This window comes from Epinephelus fuscoguttatus, linkage group LG2, assembly GCF_011397635.1.
Source record: "Epinephelus fuscoguttatus linkage group LG2, E.fuscoguttatus.final_Chr_v1".
In the NCBI taxonomy this organism is placed as follows: domain Eukaryota; kingdom Metazoa; phylum Chordata; class Actinopteri; order Perciformes; family Serranidae; genus Epinephelus; species Epinephelus fuscoguttatus.
In genome coordinates, this window is record NC_064753.1 from 5,707,805 (window position 1) to 5,729,183 (window position 21,379).

General features: G+C 41.5%; 1 protein-coding gene across 1 annotated transcript in view; it reads right to left on the minus strand.

Annotated features, from left to right (window-relative positions):
- Positions 1-21,379, minus strand: part of LOC125901072 (ankyrin repeat and BTB/POZ domain-containing protein 2-like) — a 43,644-nt gene that overhangs the window by 18,780 nt on the left and 3,485 nt on the right. Inside the window, exons 2-5 of the mRNA XM_049596449.1 lie at positions 2,861-3,010; positions 966-1,173; positions 520-672; positions 123-288 (exon numbers count right to left, since the gene is read on the minus strand). Of these exons, the coding sequence (XP_049452406.1) occupies positions 123-288; positions 520-672; positions 966-1,173; positions 2,861-3,010 (677 nt within the window). The remainder of the gene's footprint in view (positions 1-122; positions 289-519; positions 673-965; positions 1,174-2,860; positions 3,011-21,379) is intronic.

The following is a 21,379-nucleotide window of genomic DNA, read 5'->3' on the forward strand; positions in this document are numbered from 1 at the left end:
CAATAACTGTCTTAAATAGTCTGAATCACAACATTATCACTTGTGCAGAACCTGCTACTTGTATTGCATGCTGCTATTTTACCTGAGTGACACATTTACATTGTGAGCAGTCACTCCCTTACCTGGTCGTCCATGGTGTTAAGACCATCATCTCCCAGGAGCTGTGTGGCCTGATGGATCAAATCTGCTCGGCCACATGAGAGCATCCTGAAGCCCAAATCCAGCTGGAACTTGGCTGAAGCAGCTTCTGCATCCAAACATTTAAATGACTGGAAACAGCACTCCGACCTGCAGAGACACAGAGACAGAAACATTCACCTGGTTCCGGATTCAGGAGGCTGCTCCTTCCCTGTTTGAATCAGACCCATCAGTCTATTAATAATCTAATCAGCGTAGCAGGATTTGCCAAATTCATAAAATAATTTACCTCAACATTTACCACAGCCTCTCTAGGGTCACGCCACACAGGCAATAATTAGTGTCTTCAAACATGCAGGTGTGTGCTCACTGGCTTCTTACTTTAGCTGTCTGGGCTCACAGTCCAGTCCTGGGAGGAGCTGCCTGGCTGTCTGTCTGACATCATCGCTGTCCACCAATAGGCTGCGGCGATGTTCAGCATGCACCACAGCGACTCTGATCCACTCCATGAGAGGAGGGAGGAGCAGGAATGGCCTGGAGGAGGATTAAGATGCTGTCTGTGTACATGTGGCTATTTTCAACAATTGTGCAACAAATGACAAAACAAATGACATCACAGTGAAGAAGACTGGCGGCCTGCTTTAGCCATTTTCACATTAGTTGTTCAATAAAAACTAAAAATAAGATTTCGGTGGAAAAAGCAAACAAAGGCTGGAACTAGCTTACGGTCTGCTATTGTTACAGTAATTTAGGTACAAGCTCAGAATGATGAAGATGAAGTGATTTATTAATGTGGAACACACACACACACACACACACACACACACCTCTCTCTGCTCAGTGTCATGGTTGGCGGCTCTAGGTTGGGATTTTCCAGTGACTCCATCTGTGGGCTGGACAGGAAGTAGTAGAGTGTACGGAGGGCATCTGCAGCCCAGGATACTGAGAGCTGATTGGCTAAGCGAGTGGGGCTGACGGAAGGGCTCGAGCTGCGCAGACGCTGCATGTGGTGCATCGCTCGAGACACAAGATCACCTGCAGGAAGACAGCGGCCATTATGTTCATATGTTCATCAGATCATATTCAGATAGTAATATAAGAAGCAATTTAAGACTTTATTTACTTTACTTTGTGATTACAGCAATAAGGTAAAAAAGAAAATAACTACTCGATATGCAATGCTCAACAAAATGAAGGAAACACAAATCATACATCAGATCTTGATGAACGAATTATTCAAGTTGAAAATCTTTACTGATGTACATTATATAAGTAAGGAAGTAATATTTTTCAACAGGTTGTCCATGTTTATACAGCATGAAACAACATGGTAAGAACAGATGGGGCCAAGTGCCTGAGATGCACTTTTAGTAGTACATCTTTGGAACAATGCAGTTTCACCACCGTGCAGACCCACACCAATAACATCACAATTAAATAGCCTAGTGTATGCGCAGTCAGATTTTCTTGACACTGCAGTTATTTTAAGTCCTTATGAAAATTCCTTCACATCTTTCTTTGACCTCATGACGTTTCCCACTGAGGTCAAGGAAAAGAGGTTAGGAAAAGACATAGGAAGTAATATTTGGCTGTTAGACTAAAAGCTCAGAGGGTCACTGAAGAAAACCCCAAATTCATCCTCTGGAGTTTGTGAGCATCCACTGCAAATTTCATTGTCACCCTACAAGCTTTGAAAAAAACGTATTAAATAGCATTGTTATCTTTACACACCACCACTAGTGTGGCAAAAAGGATAAAAAAAATCGCAACACAATGTCATGGAAACAGTTGTGGGGGTGTGGATTAAACATTATGGAGACTATGGGTTGGAAATGTATGAGTACAAAACACATGAATTAATAAAATGTTGTAACAAAAACACACAACTAGCTACTTTTATAAAGATTACTAAATTAGGATTATATGCAATAAATAAGCCTGTAAAAACAGTATGTTGTAGAATACAGATCAGAATTACCAACACAGGAACTTATTTAAAAATATGATCAATTTATAGTGTTGTCCAAAAAAATTAAAATTTTCCAGGAAAACAAAAAGTGTGAAAATGTATTGCTGACCTTTTCTGTTAAGGTTTCTTTTTTTTTACAGCTCTGTGTTGAAAGAGCTACCCAACACTGTTTGCATTCACACTTGTGATTTAATAAAATATACACCAGCCTTCCAGTGATTCTGTTGGTTTTAGGGTGGATTATTAATTCATTGCTCCTATCCCAACACTTGACCCTGTAATCGGTCAACTGAAGACATAAAACAAATCTCTTTTCACCAAACAGCAAAAATATTTGAAATGTAACTATGAGGAAGAAAAGTGTAAACGAAAGGAACAATATGACTTAAATATACAATGAAAAACATACAACATGGTGTGCTTAAGTGCTGCATGGTCACATGAATATGTCATCAGAAGGTCCATAAACTGCCAGTGAAAGTACAGAGTTCTTTTATTTTCCCCATAGCATTCAGATAATGAGGTACGGTGGCCTGCAGGGTGTGAAGGTGCCCTTGTTTTCTGGATACAAGCCACAGGTTGTTATGTAACCGAGGGGGAGCTGACACCGTCTTACGATCTGTCCCAGGAGCCTGACGCCGGTCTCAGTTTAAACAAACACACAGAAAACACAGAAGCCGACTGTGGCGGCGCGCGCACACACACACACACACACACACACACACACACACACACACACACACACATACTTACTGAGCTCTGCGATGCTGCCCACACAGGTGGCAAGTAGAGCCTGCTCCAGCGTTCGCAGTTCCAGCTGGAAGTAGGCGTCCTCTCTGCTCTCCACTGAATCTGCAGGAACCTTTGTGTACGGGCTGACATGGGCTGGCAGTGTCAGCTCACCTTAACACACACACAAATATACACACAAAGTAATATTAACGGTCAATATTTACAAATGATCTTTATTGACTCTCAATTAATCTAGCTGTTAGCTGTGTTGGTGGCGTCGCTGTCTGGATGGAAATGTGGGTCAGTCGGTAACTCCACCACTGTGGTCCAGACTGAAATGTCTCATCTTAAATTCATCAACATGAAAGTTTGTACAGACATTTATGTTGCCCAGAGGATGAGGCCATCGGACTTTGGAAATCCTCTGACTTTTCCCCTCGTGCCACCATGATGTTGACATTTGTGATTTTAAGTAAAATCAAACCAGTTGGCTGAGAAAGGTTTGTAGCTCCCTCATGGAGTATAGCTACTATAGTCGGTACACAAAACATCCAAAGGTTTTCAGAGGGGAATTCCATTATAGGACCATAACAAAAAAAATTTACAATCAAAGCTTTATCATACTGAATACCTACAGTGGATACTTCCTTATACAACAAACCACAACACCAAACCTTTATCCATGTTATAAGCATTATAAACCACAGAGTCCGCTGTGTGTGATGTATAGCACACCCTCAAAACTACACACACACACACACACACACACACACACACACACACACAAAAGATCCCCGTCCATTATGTCCTGTTGGGTATTTGCTGACTCCTGATCTCCACACAATGGAAACAGCGTCAGGGGGGACAACCTGCCAGAAACTGAAGCTTTCTGCAGCTGATACACATCCAGCTGTAGTGAGTCAACCTCAATCAGTCAGAATAATTATATGAGGAGAAACACTATCATCATCATAATCGTCGTCATCATCATCATCCAGAATTGAATTTAAAATCCTACTGTTAACTTATAAAGCTCTAAATGGTCAAGCTCCGTCATATCTTAGAGAGCTCATAGTGCCATATTATCCCACCAGAACACTGCGCTCTGAGAACGCAGGGTTACTCGTGGTCCCTAAAGTTACCAAAAGTAGATCAGGAGCCAGAGCCTTCAGCTATCAGGCTCCTCTCCTGTGGAATCATCTTCCTGTTACGGTCCGGGAGGCAGACACCGTCTTCACATTTAAGACTAGACTTAAGACTTTCCTCTTTGATGAAGCTTATAGTTAGGGCTGGCTCAGTCTTGCCTTGTACCAGTCTCTCTCTCTCTCTCTCTCTCTCTCTCTCTCTCTCTCTCTCTCTCTCTCTCTCTCTCCTTTGTGAACACTCATGTCCTGTTAGTGCATATCACTAACTCAGCTTCTTCTCCGGAGCCTTTGTGCTCCACTGTCTCGCAGGTTAACTTACATCACAGTGGTGCCTGGATAGTGTGACGTGTGTGGTCGTGGTCCTGCCAGATGCCTCCTCCTGCTGCTGTTATCATTAGTCATACTTCTACTGTTTATATTATATTATTATACACATATGATTATTGGCACATATGTATATCATATATTAATATATACTTTCAACATATTGTACCACAATAGCCGTAATTATTATTATTATAATATTATTACTATCCTGTCATTACTGTCTGTCCTGCATCTCTCTCTGTCTCTGTCTCTCTTCCTGTCTCATTGTGTCATACAGATTACTGTTAATTTATTATGCTGATCTGTTCTGTACGACATCTATTGCACGTCTGTCCGTCCTGGAAGAGGGATCCCTCCTCAGTTGCTCTTCCTGAGGTTTCTACCATTTTTTCCCCGTTAAAGGGGTTTTTTTGGGGAGTTTTTCCTTATCCACTGTGAGGGTCATAAGGACAGAGGGATGTCGTATGCTGTAAAGCCCTGTGAGGCAAATTGTGATTTGTGATATTGGGCTTTATAAATAAAATTGATTGATTGATTGATCATCAGGGAGCAGCTGGGAGATGACACACCTCAAACTGCTCAAAGCGGAGGAACAACAGTGACAGTTTTTATCTCACTGTTTTTGTCAGGTCAATGTACATAGCCTACTGTAGATAACACTGCGAGAAAGAGGGAACACAACTTTCTGTCACACCAAAACCATACTAAGATAGGAGATAAAGGGAAAAACTGCAGAGAAAGAACAGAAAAAGAGCAGCAGCGGCTAACATCCGGATACAACCTATTAAAACCTTCAAGCAAACACACGGTGACACCAAAATGGCTCAATTCTGTTATTAAACCCCTGTCATAACGGTTAGGTAGCATTAGCCCAGTGATGCGAACAGTCTGCCATCATTCCCAGCACAGAGCTCACACTCAGAGGATGCTGTTTGAAGCTAAATGAAAACCTTTATGTTTGCTAGAATTTGATGTAAACAAAAAATCTACATAATATTCAACATATGCAATTAATAGAGCCCTACAGTTACAACATGAAATAATATTTAGGCCTTATTTTTACATACACCTACTGGCAGCAGTATTTACATTGTTAAACAATGACTAGAAGTTATTTCTAACCAAGTGGTTTGATTTGTTTATGTCTTGTAAAGCTTAATTTTATGTCCTTGTCACCAGCTCTGCAGCACGTCTCTCCCTAACAAACAAAAATATTCTGACAAATCTCAGAATGAAATATCCTGGATGTGATTGCAAAGTACAACACGGTATGCATCAAGAGATTTCTATGTCTTGAGTTATTCTTTTGTATAGATGCGGGGTTTTTCCACAAGGTTTATGAAGAGGTCCGGCCACTGTAACGTTGCCATTGCTCAGGATTAGATTGTTATTGCAAGACCATAGATATATACATACATACATTATAATCTACATGTAGTAGAAAATAAAGTTCTGTTTCCAGTTAATTAGAATCTCAATGTTCAGGCTGCTGGACGCCAAGTAGAGGAGTGTATGTTTGGCTTACATGAACTGAATTACTGACGTGGTGATGGATAATTCATCACCATAAGGAATTATAAAAACTCACATTTGTCAAGCATGGATTTGTCTTATTGTCCTTGATTAATACTTGTGGAGATGTCCCTATATAATATATTTAATGTAAGTAACATTAGACAACTTTTCAGCTGATCGTTTTAAAAAAGGACACCAAAAGAAAACATGTTCTTTGTTTAGATTATCAAACAGACAATGGATCACAGAGGTTTGTTTCTAGCTGTCAGCGATCAGACATAGGTAGTGTGCCAGCCACATTAGCTACATTGCTAATTTTAGCGAGCCTTTCATTTTCCCTGCCTGGATGCAGATGGGAACCGATATAAACAAACATTATACACCATATGTTATCATAAACAAAGAGCGTGTTTTCTTGTGGTGGCCTTTCTAAAGTGAGCAGCGGTGAAAGTTAATATACTTTTTTATGATCAAGGTGTTAATAAGCACACTAGCAAGTTGAAAGTACTTTCACATAATATTATGGGGAAATCTCTAAAACTCTTAATCAAGGACAATAAGGCAAATCCATCCCTTACAAACGGGACTTTTTACAATTCTTATGATAATTTAACTTTCACCATTTAAATAATTCAGCTCATATAAGCCTAACACACACTTCCCTCCTGAGAATTGAACAGCAGTGATTAGCCTAAACATCAAGATTCTAATTAACAAGACATAAAACTGTTTTTCTACAACATGTACATCATAAACCCATGGATATAAAAATGACTCATTGCAATTGCTTGAGAAATATAAAAATGATATCATTTTTTACGTGTTATGTGGCGCTCACATCAACACCACTAATGTCCCTTTCTGCCACCAGTTTGGCTCCGCCCACAACAAATGTCATCTGTACAAACACAGAAAGGGTCTATATGAGACTTATTTTTAAAATGCAGGGCACAGGGTTCAGACACTGTGGATTATGGACCAAAGTTGCCCCCATGCACAAAGCCAGCTCCATAAAGAAACGGTTTTCCCACTTCAGTGTGGAGGAACCTGAGTGCCCCACACAGAGCCCTGACCCCATCAACACCTTTGGGATGAGGTGAAGGCAAACATTGTTTGACACAGCAGTGATTACTGATTGAACAGATTCATCACTCTGACCTGGAAAACACACCTCAGCTTTGTGAAAGCAGGGTCTTGTCTGGAAGTAAGAAGTGAGTGTGGCAGATAATTGGAGCTGATTACCCTGCTGTGTTTACAGACAGAGAGAGGGCACAAGCATCTATTCATGGTTACACAACAGGAGACCAGTCTACAGGGCACAAAGCACAAATCACTGTTTTCTAATCCCTACCTGTGTAGTCCTGACTCCCCCGACACACAGACACACCTCAACTCCTGTGTCCATCACTGCCCTGCTTACGTCCAGGATCGTAAGTGATTAAGTCATTTCCTTCGACTCTCCTTCAGTGTACATGTGGTTGAATAAAAACAGAAGTCTGCAAGTCTGCAACAGCATTCTCAGAGAAAGAGTGTGTGTACTGTATGTGTGTACGCAGGGGAGCTTGTGTTCTGCAAATGAAAACAGAGGCACAGTCACTGTGCCTGAAAACAACAGCTCTTTTCTGCTGCATGGTATAATGCTGCAAGTGTTTGGTTGGGACAACAAAACCACAGAGGGGCGAAAGTGTGTGTGTATATGTGTATGTGTATGTGTGTGTGTGCATGTGCGTGTGTTGACGGTCAGGACCACCTCAGCAGAGTCTAAGCTGAGTCTAAGAAAGAAAATAGAGTCCTAAACAAGATCAAAACTGACATCTTCTACATAAGTTCTTACATTAAAGCACATTTAATAAAAACTAAGACAAGTTGACCAAAGTGTTGTTCAAATTTTGGAGTGAAGAATCTTAAATCTTAAAATCTTAAATCTGGTGTTTAAGAACAATGACATAAAATACTGGATCAAAACCGTATGCAATGAATAATAAATACTATAGAAAGAAAATTCAAAAAACCGAGGCACTCAGGGAGTATAAAAATAAAAAGCCTTTATTAAGTCATGGCTTTGTTCTGATTGTTCTTTGTCTTGATGAAGACCCACACGGCCGAAACATGTCGACATTTTTAATCAGAACAAAGCCATGACTTAATAAAGGCTTTTTATTTTTATACTCCCTGAGTGCCTCGGTTTTTTGAATTTTCTTTCTATCACTTTTTTCATCCCCACACCGAAGAGCACCAGAAGCACACTTTTTCTACACCCAGCAGCACTCCATGCACCTCATGTTGTACTGAATAATAAAAACTAATTTGATCATCAATTAATCAGTTAGAGTAACTTCTTCGAAAAAAAGGTCAAAATTCTCTAATTCCAGCTTCTTATATATTTCCTGGTTTCTTTACTCTTCTGTGTCCATAAACTAAGTATATTTAGCTTTAGCTTTAGCACTGAATAATATTTTTCACCTTTTTCTGACATTTTATAGACCAAACAACTGATCAATTAATTGGGGAAATAATCAACAAATTAATCACCAATGAAAATAATCATCAGTTGACAGCAGTGCAGCTAAACAAGACTCAAGTCAGCAGACACACTAGCATCTCAGTAAGGCTTTAATTTAGCACAGCACATTGCTTTGAGCTAAATGCTAACGCCTCATGATGCAAATGTAATACGCTGAAGCTCAGCTGGTAAAATGTTTACCATGTCCACCATGTTTATGGCAATGTCATTAGTTTTGCAGATATTTGGTCATAGATTAAAGTAGGCCTATTAGAATAATTAAGATTTTGATCTGCTGGTGGCGCTAGATGGAAACGGATCACCAGTGTTAATTTTGTTACAACAATGACAAAAATTATTAATCAACCACCTTTTTTCCATGATGAAAACCAGACGATAACAAGCATCAAAAGATCTTGATAATAAAAACTAAGATGAAATCGGTTTCATTTTCGTAGACGAGACGTGACAAAAATGTTTGTGGTTGACTATCAGACATTGAAAGCTGAGAAAGGCTGTCCTTGCAAGTACCTTAAAATGCCACATCAGTGACAGGCTGGTAAACTCCAATATATAGTCTGCACCAGGATGTTTCCCTAACTAGCAAAAACACTCACACCAGAGCAGCGTCAGCTGTTGGTGCAAGTTTTTTTTTAGTAAATTTTCAAGCACCGAACTGGAAATCATGCATCACTGGCTTTATTTTAGCCACACTTTGTTCCTGAAAATGCTTCATCTGCAGTGACTCCTTCTGTACCTCCAAAGGAACAGACAGAGACAGGGGAGAGGCTGAGGAGTCAGGGGCAAAGTTCAACACTTTTGCATTGCATTGAACAGTATTTAGGTATGATTAAATATGTGAACACTATTTTAACAGCATCAAAATATATTTTTTACAGTTTCACATAATATATCCATTTTTTAATGGTTTATATTTAATCAGTTAAAAACTGCACGAGTAGATGTGAAAAACTCAAAACTGCATGTTCAAAAAATTAACTTCAAAATTTTTCATGCCTGAAGAGGAATAAAAACACTTGCAAAAAATCTTGACTGAGGTAGTTATAGTTCACGCATGAAAAGGGATACTGAATAATAAAATGAACAAACAAAAACAGTCCTCCCTTAAAGAAAAGGAAGAAAATAGTTACCATGAACATGATTGCAGGCTGACTGCATGAAGTGGCAAGTTGCCTGACACAGCCAGACGTGCACCTCCCCAGAAATGTAACTACATGTGGTGTCTATTTTTATAAGCTGAACACCATTTCCCTCAATGTAAACAAAGCTTTTATTTACAGTACTTTATTTCACAGATAAGAAACAATAAACTGTGAAGACTATAAAGCTCCCACGATAGCATTTTAAGTCTTGTGTGTGATTTATGCTGGCTTAATACGGGTAGAGTAAATCTCCGCTAGCCACTAGAATGATTTATACAAAATTCCATAGGCTTGTGCTAGTAATGTTAGCATGTTGTATTTGTTTGGAAAACGTGTTTAGTATAAAACATAAGTTGTTTGTCAGTGAACCTTGTGAGTTGTAAAGGAGCCGAATTTTGTAACATTACCTTAGTTAAATGTTGCTGTTGTTCCTGGCTTCATATGAGTACAGGAAATCTCAGCTTGCTGCTAGGCTAATTTATTCAATGTAAAATGCCATATGCTTGTGCTAATAAGGTTAACATATTGTATTTTTTTGGGAAAATGTGTCCAGCAAAATATAAGTGTTTTGTTTGTGAATCCTGTCAGTTATAATAAGGCCAATGTGTGTACTCGTGTTATATTTGTCACTCTTAACCCATGTTTAATTTGTGTTTTGGGTGTGTTTTTAAACAACTAAACTTTACAGCACTTTACTCCACTGCTGACTAGTTTTGGAGGTGGAACTGCAGAATAACACAGACAGACCACAGCACAAGTATAAATGATCACAACGATGTAGGCCACATGGGTAAGGCTACGGCTCTACATAGAGCTCACGCACAAGTATAAATCCGCTTTCACTCTATCAGGCTATCATATTCCCAGCACCACATGCAGTCTATGAAAAACATGACCGAATCACTCAAGAAGAAGCAGGATTCAAAACTCTCTTATCTCACACAGAAATTTAAAATATGATGAGATTTGAACTTCTACTAGTTGTTCTTCACTTTCAGTCGTGCTGGAGTAAATAACCTCTTGACATAATTCGTAGAGTCATGTCAAACATGCAAGCAGAATTGGCGGGAAGACTTTGTTTTGCTAGTGTAATCTGGTTAAAACCTGCGGGTGGTATGTCTGGAGCCAGTGTGGATGGATGCTGTTGGCTCAGGCTCTCACACAGTTGACACAAGGCTTTACTGACGTGAACACAGAGTTGGGAGTCAGCAGTGGTGACGTGGTGTTGACAACAGAGCAGAGCCTGATTACGTCTTGTTAAAACATCCAAACGGACCTTGTGGGAGAGACTCACGTACCTCCTGTCATAAAGACGTCTGGTGTTTAATTAAACCTGTTTATCACAGAGGTGCGTAAAGCCATTAACCTTTGATTAATACTTTATTGGTGATTGCTTCATCATCAGATGCTCCTGTTGATTCTGTACTTGATAAAAAAAAAAAAAAAGAAATTACACTGGAGCCAGGCCCTGAAAACCACTTCTTCCTTCTGTTTAATAGTTTTGCATAAAGGCCAGATGGAGATAACATTATATGACGTTTGGTAGCACAGAGAGTATTGGATTACTCTCTACTCCATCTATATAATCTGACTCAATATCAGACATTTTCTCCAGCTGTCTTTCTCCACTTCCTCTTTAACCTGAGCTGCACCAGTCTGGATCCACAGGAAGCTGATAACCACCACAGACACTGTAGCAACATTGGTCATTTATACCTCTGTTGTTCTACGTTTAAATTACTGTGAAAGATGTTTTGATGAATCCCACTGAAGGATTCCACAAACCAGTGACATAATACAGATAATAAATATTTGTATCAATGTGTCAGAAGCATCCATCCATCTTCATCTGGTTATCTGGAGCTGGGTCATGGGGGCAGCAGGCAGAGCAAAACACCCCAGACATCCCTCTCCCCAACAAAGCTTTCCAGCTCCTCCTGGGGGACCCCAAGGCGTTCCCAGGCCAGATGAGGTATGTAATCCCTTCAGAGTGCTTTGGGTCGCCCCGGGGCCTCTTACCAATGGGATGTGCGTGGAACACCTCCAACGGGAGGCGCAATCCACCGTTTTCCGGAAGAGAATCAATGACTGTATGAAAAGATGGACGATGCATTTTCCTCCGATCGTAAGACAATCAAGCCAAGACATCCCTAATATGGTCGCCGCCATCGAGCCCTGGTGACATCATTTTGAGCCAGAGTCTGTGCAGTGGTGATCACCATGCTATCAAGTTCCTGCTGTCTAACCAATCGCAAGCAGCGCCGTTGATCGTGAGCACACTGACTGGCAGACACAGCTGTCAATCATGATGTCAAACCCTCTTTTTATAGTGTCAAATAATGTGTAAAAACCAAACTTGTCTGAAAAATGATGTGATAGTTTCATGTGCTGTCTTGTTTTTGCATTTTGCGTGGACCCCAGGAAGTGTAATGGGGATCCTGAATAAAGAATAAAAATGAAAACTTGAACATACATCAGGGTGATAAGAACTACCTGAAATGACAGAAACCGTCTCTCAGGAAAAAATATTTATTTGACGTGTACTTTGATTTTTTTTAGTTTGGATCATGTCCCATCCACTAACATGGAGGAGGGGACATTTATGACCTATACTGCAGAAAAGCAGCAATTTTATCATAAGATACTATAAAATCCAGACAAATTTTACTCTTCAAACATTTCCAAACAGGGCAGAACAAATTCATAAAACGGTTGCTCTGTTCATCAACATCAATCATAATGATTAATGAATTATTAATTAATTAATAATATATATAATTATCAAAGTTGAAGTTGAAGTGTTGCAGTTTTTCCTCTATTTTCTATCACTGCAACTGAAATATCTTTGTGTTTTGAACTTTTCGTTGGACCAATCAAACAATTTTGAGCTCTGGGAAATTGTCTGGGGCATTATCACTATTTAAATGCATCACTATTGAATACTTTTAAAAGTTTCTTGAAAACTGTATGTCAGTTGTACGGCCTGCATAACCCTCTTCTTTTACTGTTTTCTCTTGTGTTGCTCTCATTTATTGTTTGTGTTTTACTATTTAGTGAAACTGATTATGTTGATTGTGCTGCTGTCCTGACAAGGACTCCCTGGAAGAAGAGATCGTGTATCTCAACAGGACCCTCCTGGCTAAATAAAGGATAATATATAAACAAAATAAGTGTAACAATTTATAGACAAAACAAACTTATTAAAGGATTTTTAATATTACCCCGGAGTGCCTCGGACTCTTCAGTTTGGACTGCATTTTTGAACATCTTTTGAAACTTTCAGTTTACAATCAGGACAGTCCTACTGTTTTTATTACAATTAACTGATGTCAAAAAAGTTTATATATTCATTTTTAATATTTCTTAATATTTAAATTTAAATAATAGCATGATCATTTGTTTAACACAGTATACATGTTGAATGTGACAGAATAAGTAGTATCTGAGGTACTGTCTACACATATACAGATATTTTTAAAAATTAATTTTTCCCCTGTTTTAATAAAAAATTCTCTCTTCATGATCATCATTTTACAAAATATCAAAGCTCAGTACACACCACAATGTAAAAACCGCTCAAAATTATCACCAACATTTGCTGTTGCACCATACAGTAAAGTGCAAACCTTTTTCAAAACAACTGGAGATCTCATCACCATTGAGTCCCCTTCCATATAAGGACAGTAGAACTCACTCAAAGATACAAGTGATGCTTTGGACATGCAAAGGTTTTTGTCCACTCCTCATCAACAACAATTCCACTCACAAAATTGACCCACTGTCTGTTGATTGGACCAGGCTAGATCCAAAACCATCTTTTCTGACACATTAAATAACATTGGCTGCAGCTGACGGCTTCATTTGTCCATGAGGTGGTGCAGCAATGCTAAGTTGATGTGTAAAGTAGTCACTGGACCAAGCAGTGCTGACAAAATGTATGAAGAAATGGTAGTTCACTACTGTTGCTGTTTCTGTTTCTGGCACATGTCCATTACACAAAGCAACAGCTGACATTCACAAATTGAGGAGATGACATCATGTCCACACAGATTAACAGTTACCGGTGATCTGAAAAATCTGTTTCCTATAAGGCATATTAAAAAAATGTCCAGTTAAATGACCCTAAAACTCTGTGTGTAGACGTTGGCTAAGCCAAAACATAAAGGAAAATATACATATTCAGAAATATCTGTATACATGTAGACAGGCTCTAAAGACCTCACTGAAGCAGAGAAAATAAAAGGTCAGTAAAGTATTCAATGATTTAACCTGATGTTTACTTGGTACAATGTAAATCTGCTTGCTGCAGTGATCTGAGGAAGATGATGACATTACAAGCTGTGTTTTTGGATACGCTCAGCAGGATCTCTACATTTTCTCACATTTCACTGCTGGGATTTACTTTTTATCATCAAGCCAGGCAGAAGGGCCGTTTGGTCCTGAACGATGTCCTTATTAAAGCCTGAACGAGGTAACAGAGTGTGTTGTTTGTGAGTGTGTTTTGTTGGAGAGGGGTGGCAGACTGCCTCTCCTGCCTGGACAGCAGCTACAGCGGCTATTTGTTCAGTGGAGCAGACAGCACTTGGAGGGGTGAACCTTGTGCCCTGCAGCCTGAGCGGGAATGAGAGCTCCTTTGTGCCGTCTGTGTGGGTCAGAGGCTAACAACACTCACTCATTTACTTTACCCACTTCTTCCTGTTCGTTCTCATGGGAGAGGGGTTTGAAGCCTGTATCCCAGCTTGCAGTGTACAAGAGGCAGAAAAACATGGTGCCTTCAAGGGGGGGACGTCATGTTTACCATGTTCACAGTTAATAGTAGTGTTAATTTGGACAGCTATTTTAGATTTAGTCTTAGTCTTGAGATGAAAATGTGTATTAGTTTCAGTCATATTTTAGCCATTTTTATCGTTCATAGTTTTTCTCTGGTTTTAGTGGTCAAAAAATCAAAACCTTTTAGTCAACTCTCAGTCATTATGTTTTCTTTATATTTTCATCTTTAAAAACTAACTAACTAATCCAGTTAGGTTAATTCATGTTTCAGAAATTAGAATCAAGGTGCCAGCTTGTAAACATTTTATTTGGATATTTTTTTTCTACAACTACAAATAATTTCTACACACCTACAAACTGTCATTTCTCCAGCAGTGTTTGACAGGTTTAAAGGGTGATGTACATGCACACGCTAATCATAATTTGAAAAGCTTAACATCTCTCTGTTAATACTCTTAAAAACTTTGACACCACAAATAATCTGAAACAACTAGGATTTGTACCCAGGTTCAATGTACATAACCAAAAGTGTTCATGTACAACCTCTGACTTATCAATCTCACTGTTAAGAAGCAGAACAAAATCTTACGCAACATCTGGAGATTTCAACTCAACTTAACTTAACTCTCTGTCAGAGAAATCTGATCTGAGTTCAGACTGTTGACTTACAGCACAGCTACACTCAGATAACTGAGCATCCTACCTGCCTGTCAAACAGCATTGAACCATGAACTCAAGTCCGGACTGAGTGGAGTCCTGCGGGGACCAGCTGTAAAAGTCCGGCGGCCGGTGTCTGCTTGTTCTGCTGCCGTTCAGCGGCTAATGAGAGGAGCTAACTGCTAACAGCCACGGCTGCAGCTAACAAACTCCACATATAAATTCAGCAGCTCCACTATCCACAGTCAGAAATACACAACTGACAGCTCACAACTCACACCAACGGTTGGCGCTGCTCCGGTGTGAGTGTTTTCGCAAGTTAGTGAAACATCCTGGCACAGACTATTTACTGGAGCTTACCAGCCTGACGCCCATTTGGCATTTAATAATTGCAAGCACAGCTGTCCAGTGTCCAATAGTCCACCATGAATATTTTTGTCACGTCTTGTCTCGTCAACAAAAATGAAACATAGATATTGGCATAGTTTTTATTATCAAGATCTATTTTTAGCTTGTCATCATCTCTTTTTCGTCATGGGAAAAGGTTGTTTTACAAAAAAATGTCGTCATAGTTTTTGTCAACAAAATTAACACTGGGTAACAGTTCATTTGCACAGTTGCTGACTATATTTATTCTTTCTTCTCTATTTATTTATGTCCAAATAGTTCAGAGTTATTGATCTATAGATGTAATTTGTTTTTGAAAAATTCTCAACATAATACAATACACAATACGAAAAGATCAAGGACCATTCATCCCCCCTAAAGCTTTCAATCTTGTCACACTATCATCCCTGGCAGAGTTTGACCAGGTATAATTTTCCAGAGCACTTTTTCTCCATGCTGGCTCGAAAGTTAAAATTGAAAATTATATTTTAAAAATCAGACTAAATTAAAAAAAGCCCTCAAAGTGCTACAAACAAGCATATTTCAACACACAAAACCCTAGGCTACCTCTTGTACATTTAAATCTGCTTATAATTTTACTAACCCTGCCTCTGTCACTTTAAACCGTGCGGATTATTCTCCCGGAAAAATATAGGCTAAAAGTTGATTTCATGGGTTCTTATGGAAGTTTGCACACCGGGGCGGAACTTTCATGCGGTGAAAAAAGTTTCCGCCCAGACACTGACCCCCTGCGGAATTCGCCGGTGGAACTACACAGCTGGGCCAATGAAATTGTTTGTTTATAGTCGCACAGACCCGGGAGAGTCGGAAATACAGTCAAGCAGGACAGTAACAGTTATGGGAGAAAGGTTGATAAACTTCGTTTCACAGCACCCCATCCTTTTTGATACCAGACGGGATGATTTTATGAACAATGAATTAAAGGACAACGTCTGGCAGTCCATTGTCCAGCTTGGTGGCTGTGGTGAGAGTGGTAAGTGCTCATGGACCTCGGAACTATTTTCTGAGGGGGCTGCGGTATTTTTTGTTTTGTCCATTTGCAAACTTTATAACTAAAAAAACTTTTTACTACTCTCTATCGACGAACTACTAACACTCTCTGCTGTTTCCTCCTCCTTCTTCCTTCCTTCCGCTGTCTTCGTTGGTTCATTTATACACGCGAAGTGCGTTCTCTGGCTGGCTGAATACATGGCGGCGCAAGATGGCGACCTCTCTAAAGCAAGGCCCTTGCTATATATATATATATATATATATATATATATACAGTACAGGCCAAAAGTTTGGACACACCTTCTCATTCAATGCGTTTTCTTTATTTTCATGACTATTTACATTGTAGATTCTCACTGAAGGCATCAAAACTATGAATGAACACATGTGGAGTTATGTACTTAACAAAAAAAGGAGAAATAACTGAAAACATGTTTTATATTCTAGTTTCTTCAAAATAGCCACCCTTTGCTCTGATTACTGCTTTGCACACTCTTGGCATTCTCTCCATGAGCTTCAAGAGGTAGTCACCTGAAATGGTTTTCCAACAGTCTTGAAGGAGTTCCCAGAGGTGTTTAGCACTTGTTGGCCCCTTTGCCTTCACTCTGCGGTCCAGCTCACCCCAAACCATCTCGATTGGGTTCAGGTCCGGTGACTGTGGAGGCCAGGTCATCTGCCGCAGCACTCCATCACTCTCCTTCTTGGTCAAATAGCCCTTACACAGCCTGGAGGTGTGTTTGGGGTCATTGTCCTGTTGAAAAATAAATGATCGTCCAACTAAACGCAAACCAGATGGGATGGCATGTCGCTGCAGGATGCTGTGGTAGCCATGCTGGTTCAGTGTGCCTTCAATTTTGAATAAATCCCCAACAGTGTCACCAGCAAAACACCCCCACACCATCACACCTCCTCCTCCATGCTTCACAGTGGGAACCAGGCATGTGGAATCCATCCGTTCACCTTTTCTGCGTCTCACAAAGACACGGCGGTTGGAAGCAAAGATCTCAAATTTGGACTCATCAGACCAAAGTACAGATTTCCACTGGTCTAATGTCCATTCCTTGTGCTTGGCCCAAACAAATCTCTTCTGCTTGTTGCCTCTCCTTAGCAGTGGTTTCCTAGCAGCTATTTGACCATGAAGGCCTGATTCGCGCAGTCTCCTCTTAACAGTTGTTCTAGAGATGGGTCTGCTGCTAGAACTCTGTGTGGCATTCATCTGGTCTCTGATCTGAGCTGCTGTTAACTTGCGATTTCTGAGGCTGGTGACTCGGATGAACTTATCCTCAGAAGCAGAGGTGACTCTTGGTCTTCCTTTCCTGGGTCGGTCCTCATGTGTGCCAGTTTCGTTGTAGCGCTTGATGGTTTTTGCGACTCCACTTGGGGACACATTTAAAGTTTTTGCAATTTTCCGGACTGACTGACCTTCATTTCTTAAAGTAATGATGGCCACTCGTTTTTCTTTAGTTAGCTGACTGGTTCTTGCCATAATATGAATTTTAACAGTTGTCCAATAGGGCTGTCGGCTGTGTATTAACCTGACTTCTGCACAACACAACTGATGGTCCCAACCCCATTGATAAAGCAAGAAATTCCACTAATTAACCCTGATAAGGCACACCTGTGAAGTGGAAACCATTTCAGGTGACTACCTCTTGAAGCTCATGGAGAGAATGCCAAGAGTGTGCAAAGCAGTAATCAGAGCAAAGGGTGGCTATTTTGAAGAAAGTAGAATATAAAACATGTTTTCAGTTATTTCACCTTTTTTTGTTAAGTACATAACTCCACATGTGTTCATTCATAGTTTTGATGCCTTCAGTGAGAATCTACAATGTAAATAGTCATGAAAATAAAGAAAACGCATTGAATGAAAAGGTGTGTGTCCAAACTTTTGGCCTGTACTGTATATATATATATATATATATATATATATATATATAAAAGCATAATTATAAGGCTATGAAAACCAAACGAATTTTATTTTATAGCGATTATACACTTGTATAAACATATTAATGGGTAGAATATTCAGATTCAGATTCAGATTGACAATAAACCATGCCAAATATTACACACTGGCCCTTTAAATACAATTTCTTTATTTTTTAAAGCGTAATGTAGTGGGTAGGGAGGCTGGGGTGCGGCTGCACCCCCCGCACCCCTAGTTCCAACGTCTAGGCCTATAGAAAGTTGATGTTGACCCACACCCGTTCACGCAGCGCAGACTTGGAACACAACAACGCGAAATTTTGCACCGCATCCGTACTGCGCCTGTGTGTATGGTTTGAGTGCGGAAAAGCGCTGCGCGAATATTCCGCAAATCCGTCCCGCATTTCCGTATCGCGGCAGTGAGAATGGTGTACAATTGAGCAACGTTAATGCGGTCCAAAGCTCCTATACTAGCGGTGTAAACACCAAACCTGCTAGGCTACTCAGTGCTCCCAATCCAGGCAGAGTTGGCAGAGGACTGGTTATGTGCTATATTTACCCGCCTCACCGTCCACGCCGAAGCCTACAAACAACACATCTCCTCCTACCGTGATGCTCTCCAAGCTGCCAAATCCGCCCACTTTTCCACCCTCATCAACAGCACCAACCAGAACCCCCGCATCCACCGTCAACAAACTGCTCCAACCACCGGACATCAATCCACCCTCCTCCCCTGACCTCTACAACTCTTTCCTCCTCGCCTTCAACAATAAAATCTCCCAAATCAACAGCTCCCTGACTGCCACCATCAGCAACTCCACCCCCACCATTTCTGCCCCCCCCAACCCCCCCCGACCACCCGCCCTTCCCTCCTCTCACTGCCTTCTCCCCTGTTGACTCCTCCCACATCCTAGACGTCATCACTGCGTCCAAAACAACCACCTGCTCTCTCCACCCCCTCCCAACGACCCTAACTAAGGCCTGCCTCCCTGTTCTCATCCCCCACCTCACCACCCTTTTCAACCAGTCTCTATCCCTTGGTCATGTTCCCTCTGTCTACAAACTTGCCTCCATCACCCCCATCCTCAAAAAGCCCACCCTTGACCCAGCCAACCTCTCCAATTACCGCCCCATCTCCAACCTGCTGTTCTTCTCCAAAACTCTGAAACGCATTGTCACCGCTCAACTCCACACCCACCTCCAGTCAAACAACCTCTACGAACCCCTTCAGTCTGCCCTTGTCAAAGTCATCAACAATCTCCTCACCTCTGTAGACTCCGGTGCCCTCAACATCCTGTTACTACTTGACCTCAGCGCAGCCTTTGACACAGTGAACCATTCCATTCTCCTACAAAGGCTGCGCCAACAGGGTGTTGAGGGTACTGCACTCGACTGGCTTACCTCCTACCTCACCGACAGGCAACAGTTCGTCTCCCTCTCTGGCCACACATCCACCCTCTCCCCAGTTACGCAGGGGGTCCCTCAGGGCTCAGTCCTCGGCCCCCTCCTCTTCATCTGCTACCTCTTCCCCCTTGGTCACATCATCTGCAAACTCAACCTGGCCTTACGCTGACGACACCCAGATCTACATCACCACCAAACCCACCCAAAACCCTCCCCTCACCCACATCAAAACCTGCATCTCTACAATACAAACATGGCTGACTCACAACTTCCTCAAACTCAACAGTGACCAAACAGAGCTCCTCCTCATAGGCACCAAATCCACTCTCAACAAAACTGGACCCATCTCACTCACTATCGACACCTTGACCATCACCCCCTCCCCCCTGGCACGCAATCTCGGCGTTATCCTGGACCCCACCCTCTCCTTCGATCACCATGTCAGCTCCATCTTCAAGACCTCCTACTTCCACCTCCGCCACATCGCCAAAATCAGACACTGCCTCTCTCCCCCTGCTGCTGAATCCCTCGTCCACGCCTTCATCTCTTCCCGCCTCAACTATTGCAACTCCCTCCTCAATGGCATCACCTCCCATTCTCTCCATAGATTCCAAATGGTTCAAAACTCTGCTGCCCGCCTCCTTACCCACACCCGGTCCCGTGAACACATCACTCCCGTTCTCCACTCCCTCCATTGGCTCCCCATCAAACAACGCATCAACTTTAAAATCCTCCTCCTCACTTTCAAAGCTCTTCACCACCTGCCCCCCTACCTGTCTGACCTCCTCATCAGGGCTCAACAGTGCGAGCGTTTCACTCGCATTTGTGACTAAAAATAGGTATGTGCGAACTGTAAAAAATATTTAGGGGCACCTGTGCGCATAAAACAAGCAACCGAAGCAGCCTATATTTTTGTCAATAAAAAAATATGATAATTTAACCGCAAATGTTGGAAGAACTCCAGCCGCCTCCCCTCTTCCCTCTTCCCGTGTGACACGGTTATGGGCGGTTTCCAAGCCACTGTCGGCACAATGAATATAAGTCCCACTGTCGGCAGCGTGGAAATAAGTCAATTTGTGGAGGAAGCGGCGGACCTGCGTACGGGGAAGCCTGCTCCGTTCTCCCCGCAGTTAGGGACTGTTCGCCACGGTACCGCTGCTGGGCAGGGTGGAAATAAAGCCCTTTTCACACAGAGCGCGCAAAGCGCAAACCTCCGCCGACGAACCCATTCATTGTGTTTGTGCTACCTTTCTGTACATTTTGTATACAAATTCATTAAATAATTTTGCTTGTAAATGTCTATTTGCATCGTTTATTACAGAAAACACATTATTTGATCAATTTACATTGTGCCCCTTTGTGCGATCCTTACTTTTTCAACTTAGGAGCACATGTGCTCCTTAGGAAAAAAGTTAGCGTCAAGCCCTGCTCCTCATCCCCCACCGCTCCTCCCGAGCCCTTCGATCTTCCTACACTCTCACCCTGACTGCACCAACATCCGGACTGAAAACCTTCGGCGACAGATCCTTCTCCAGAACAGCACCCCGACTATGGAACTCCCTCCCCCAACCTGTTCGCCACTCTCCCTCACTTCCCATATTCAAATCCCGCCTGAAAACCTACCTCTTCTCCCAAGCCTTCGACCTCTCCTACCCCTAACCACCTCCACCCCACTGACTTCCTATACCGCCTGTGTTACATCCCATCATTTCTTTTGTTCACTATGTTGTCT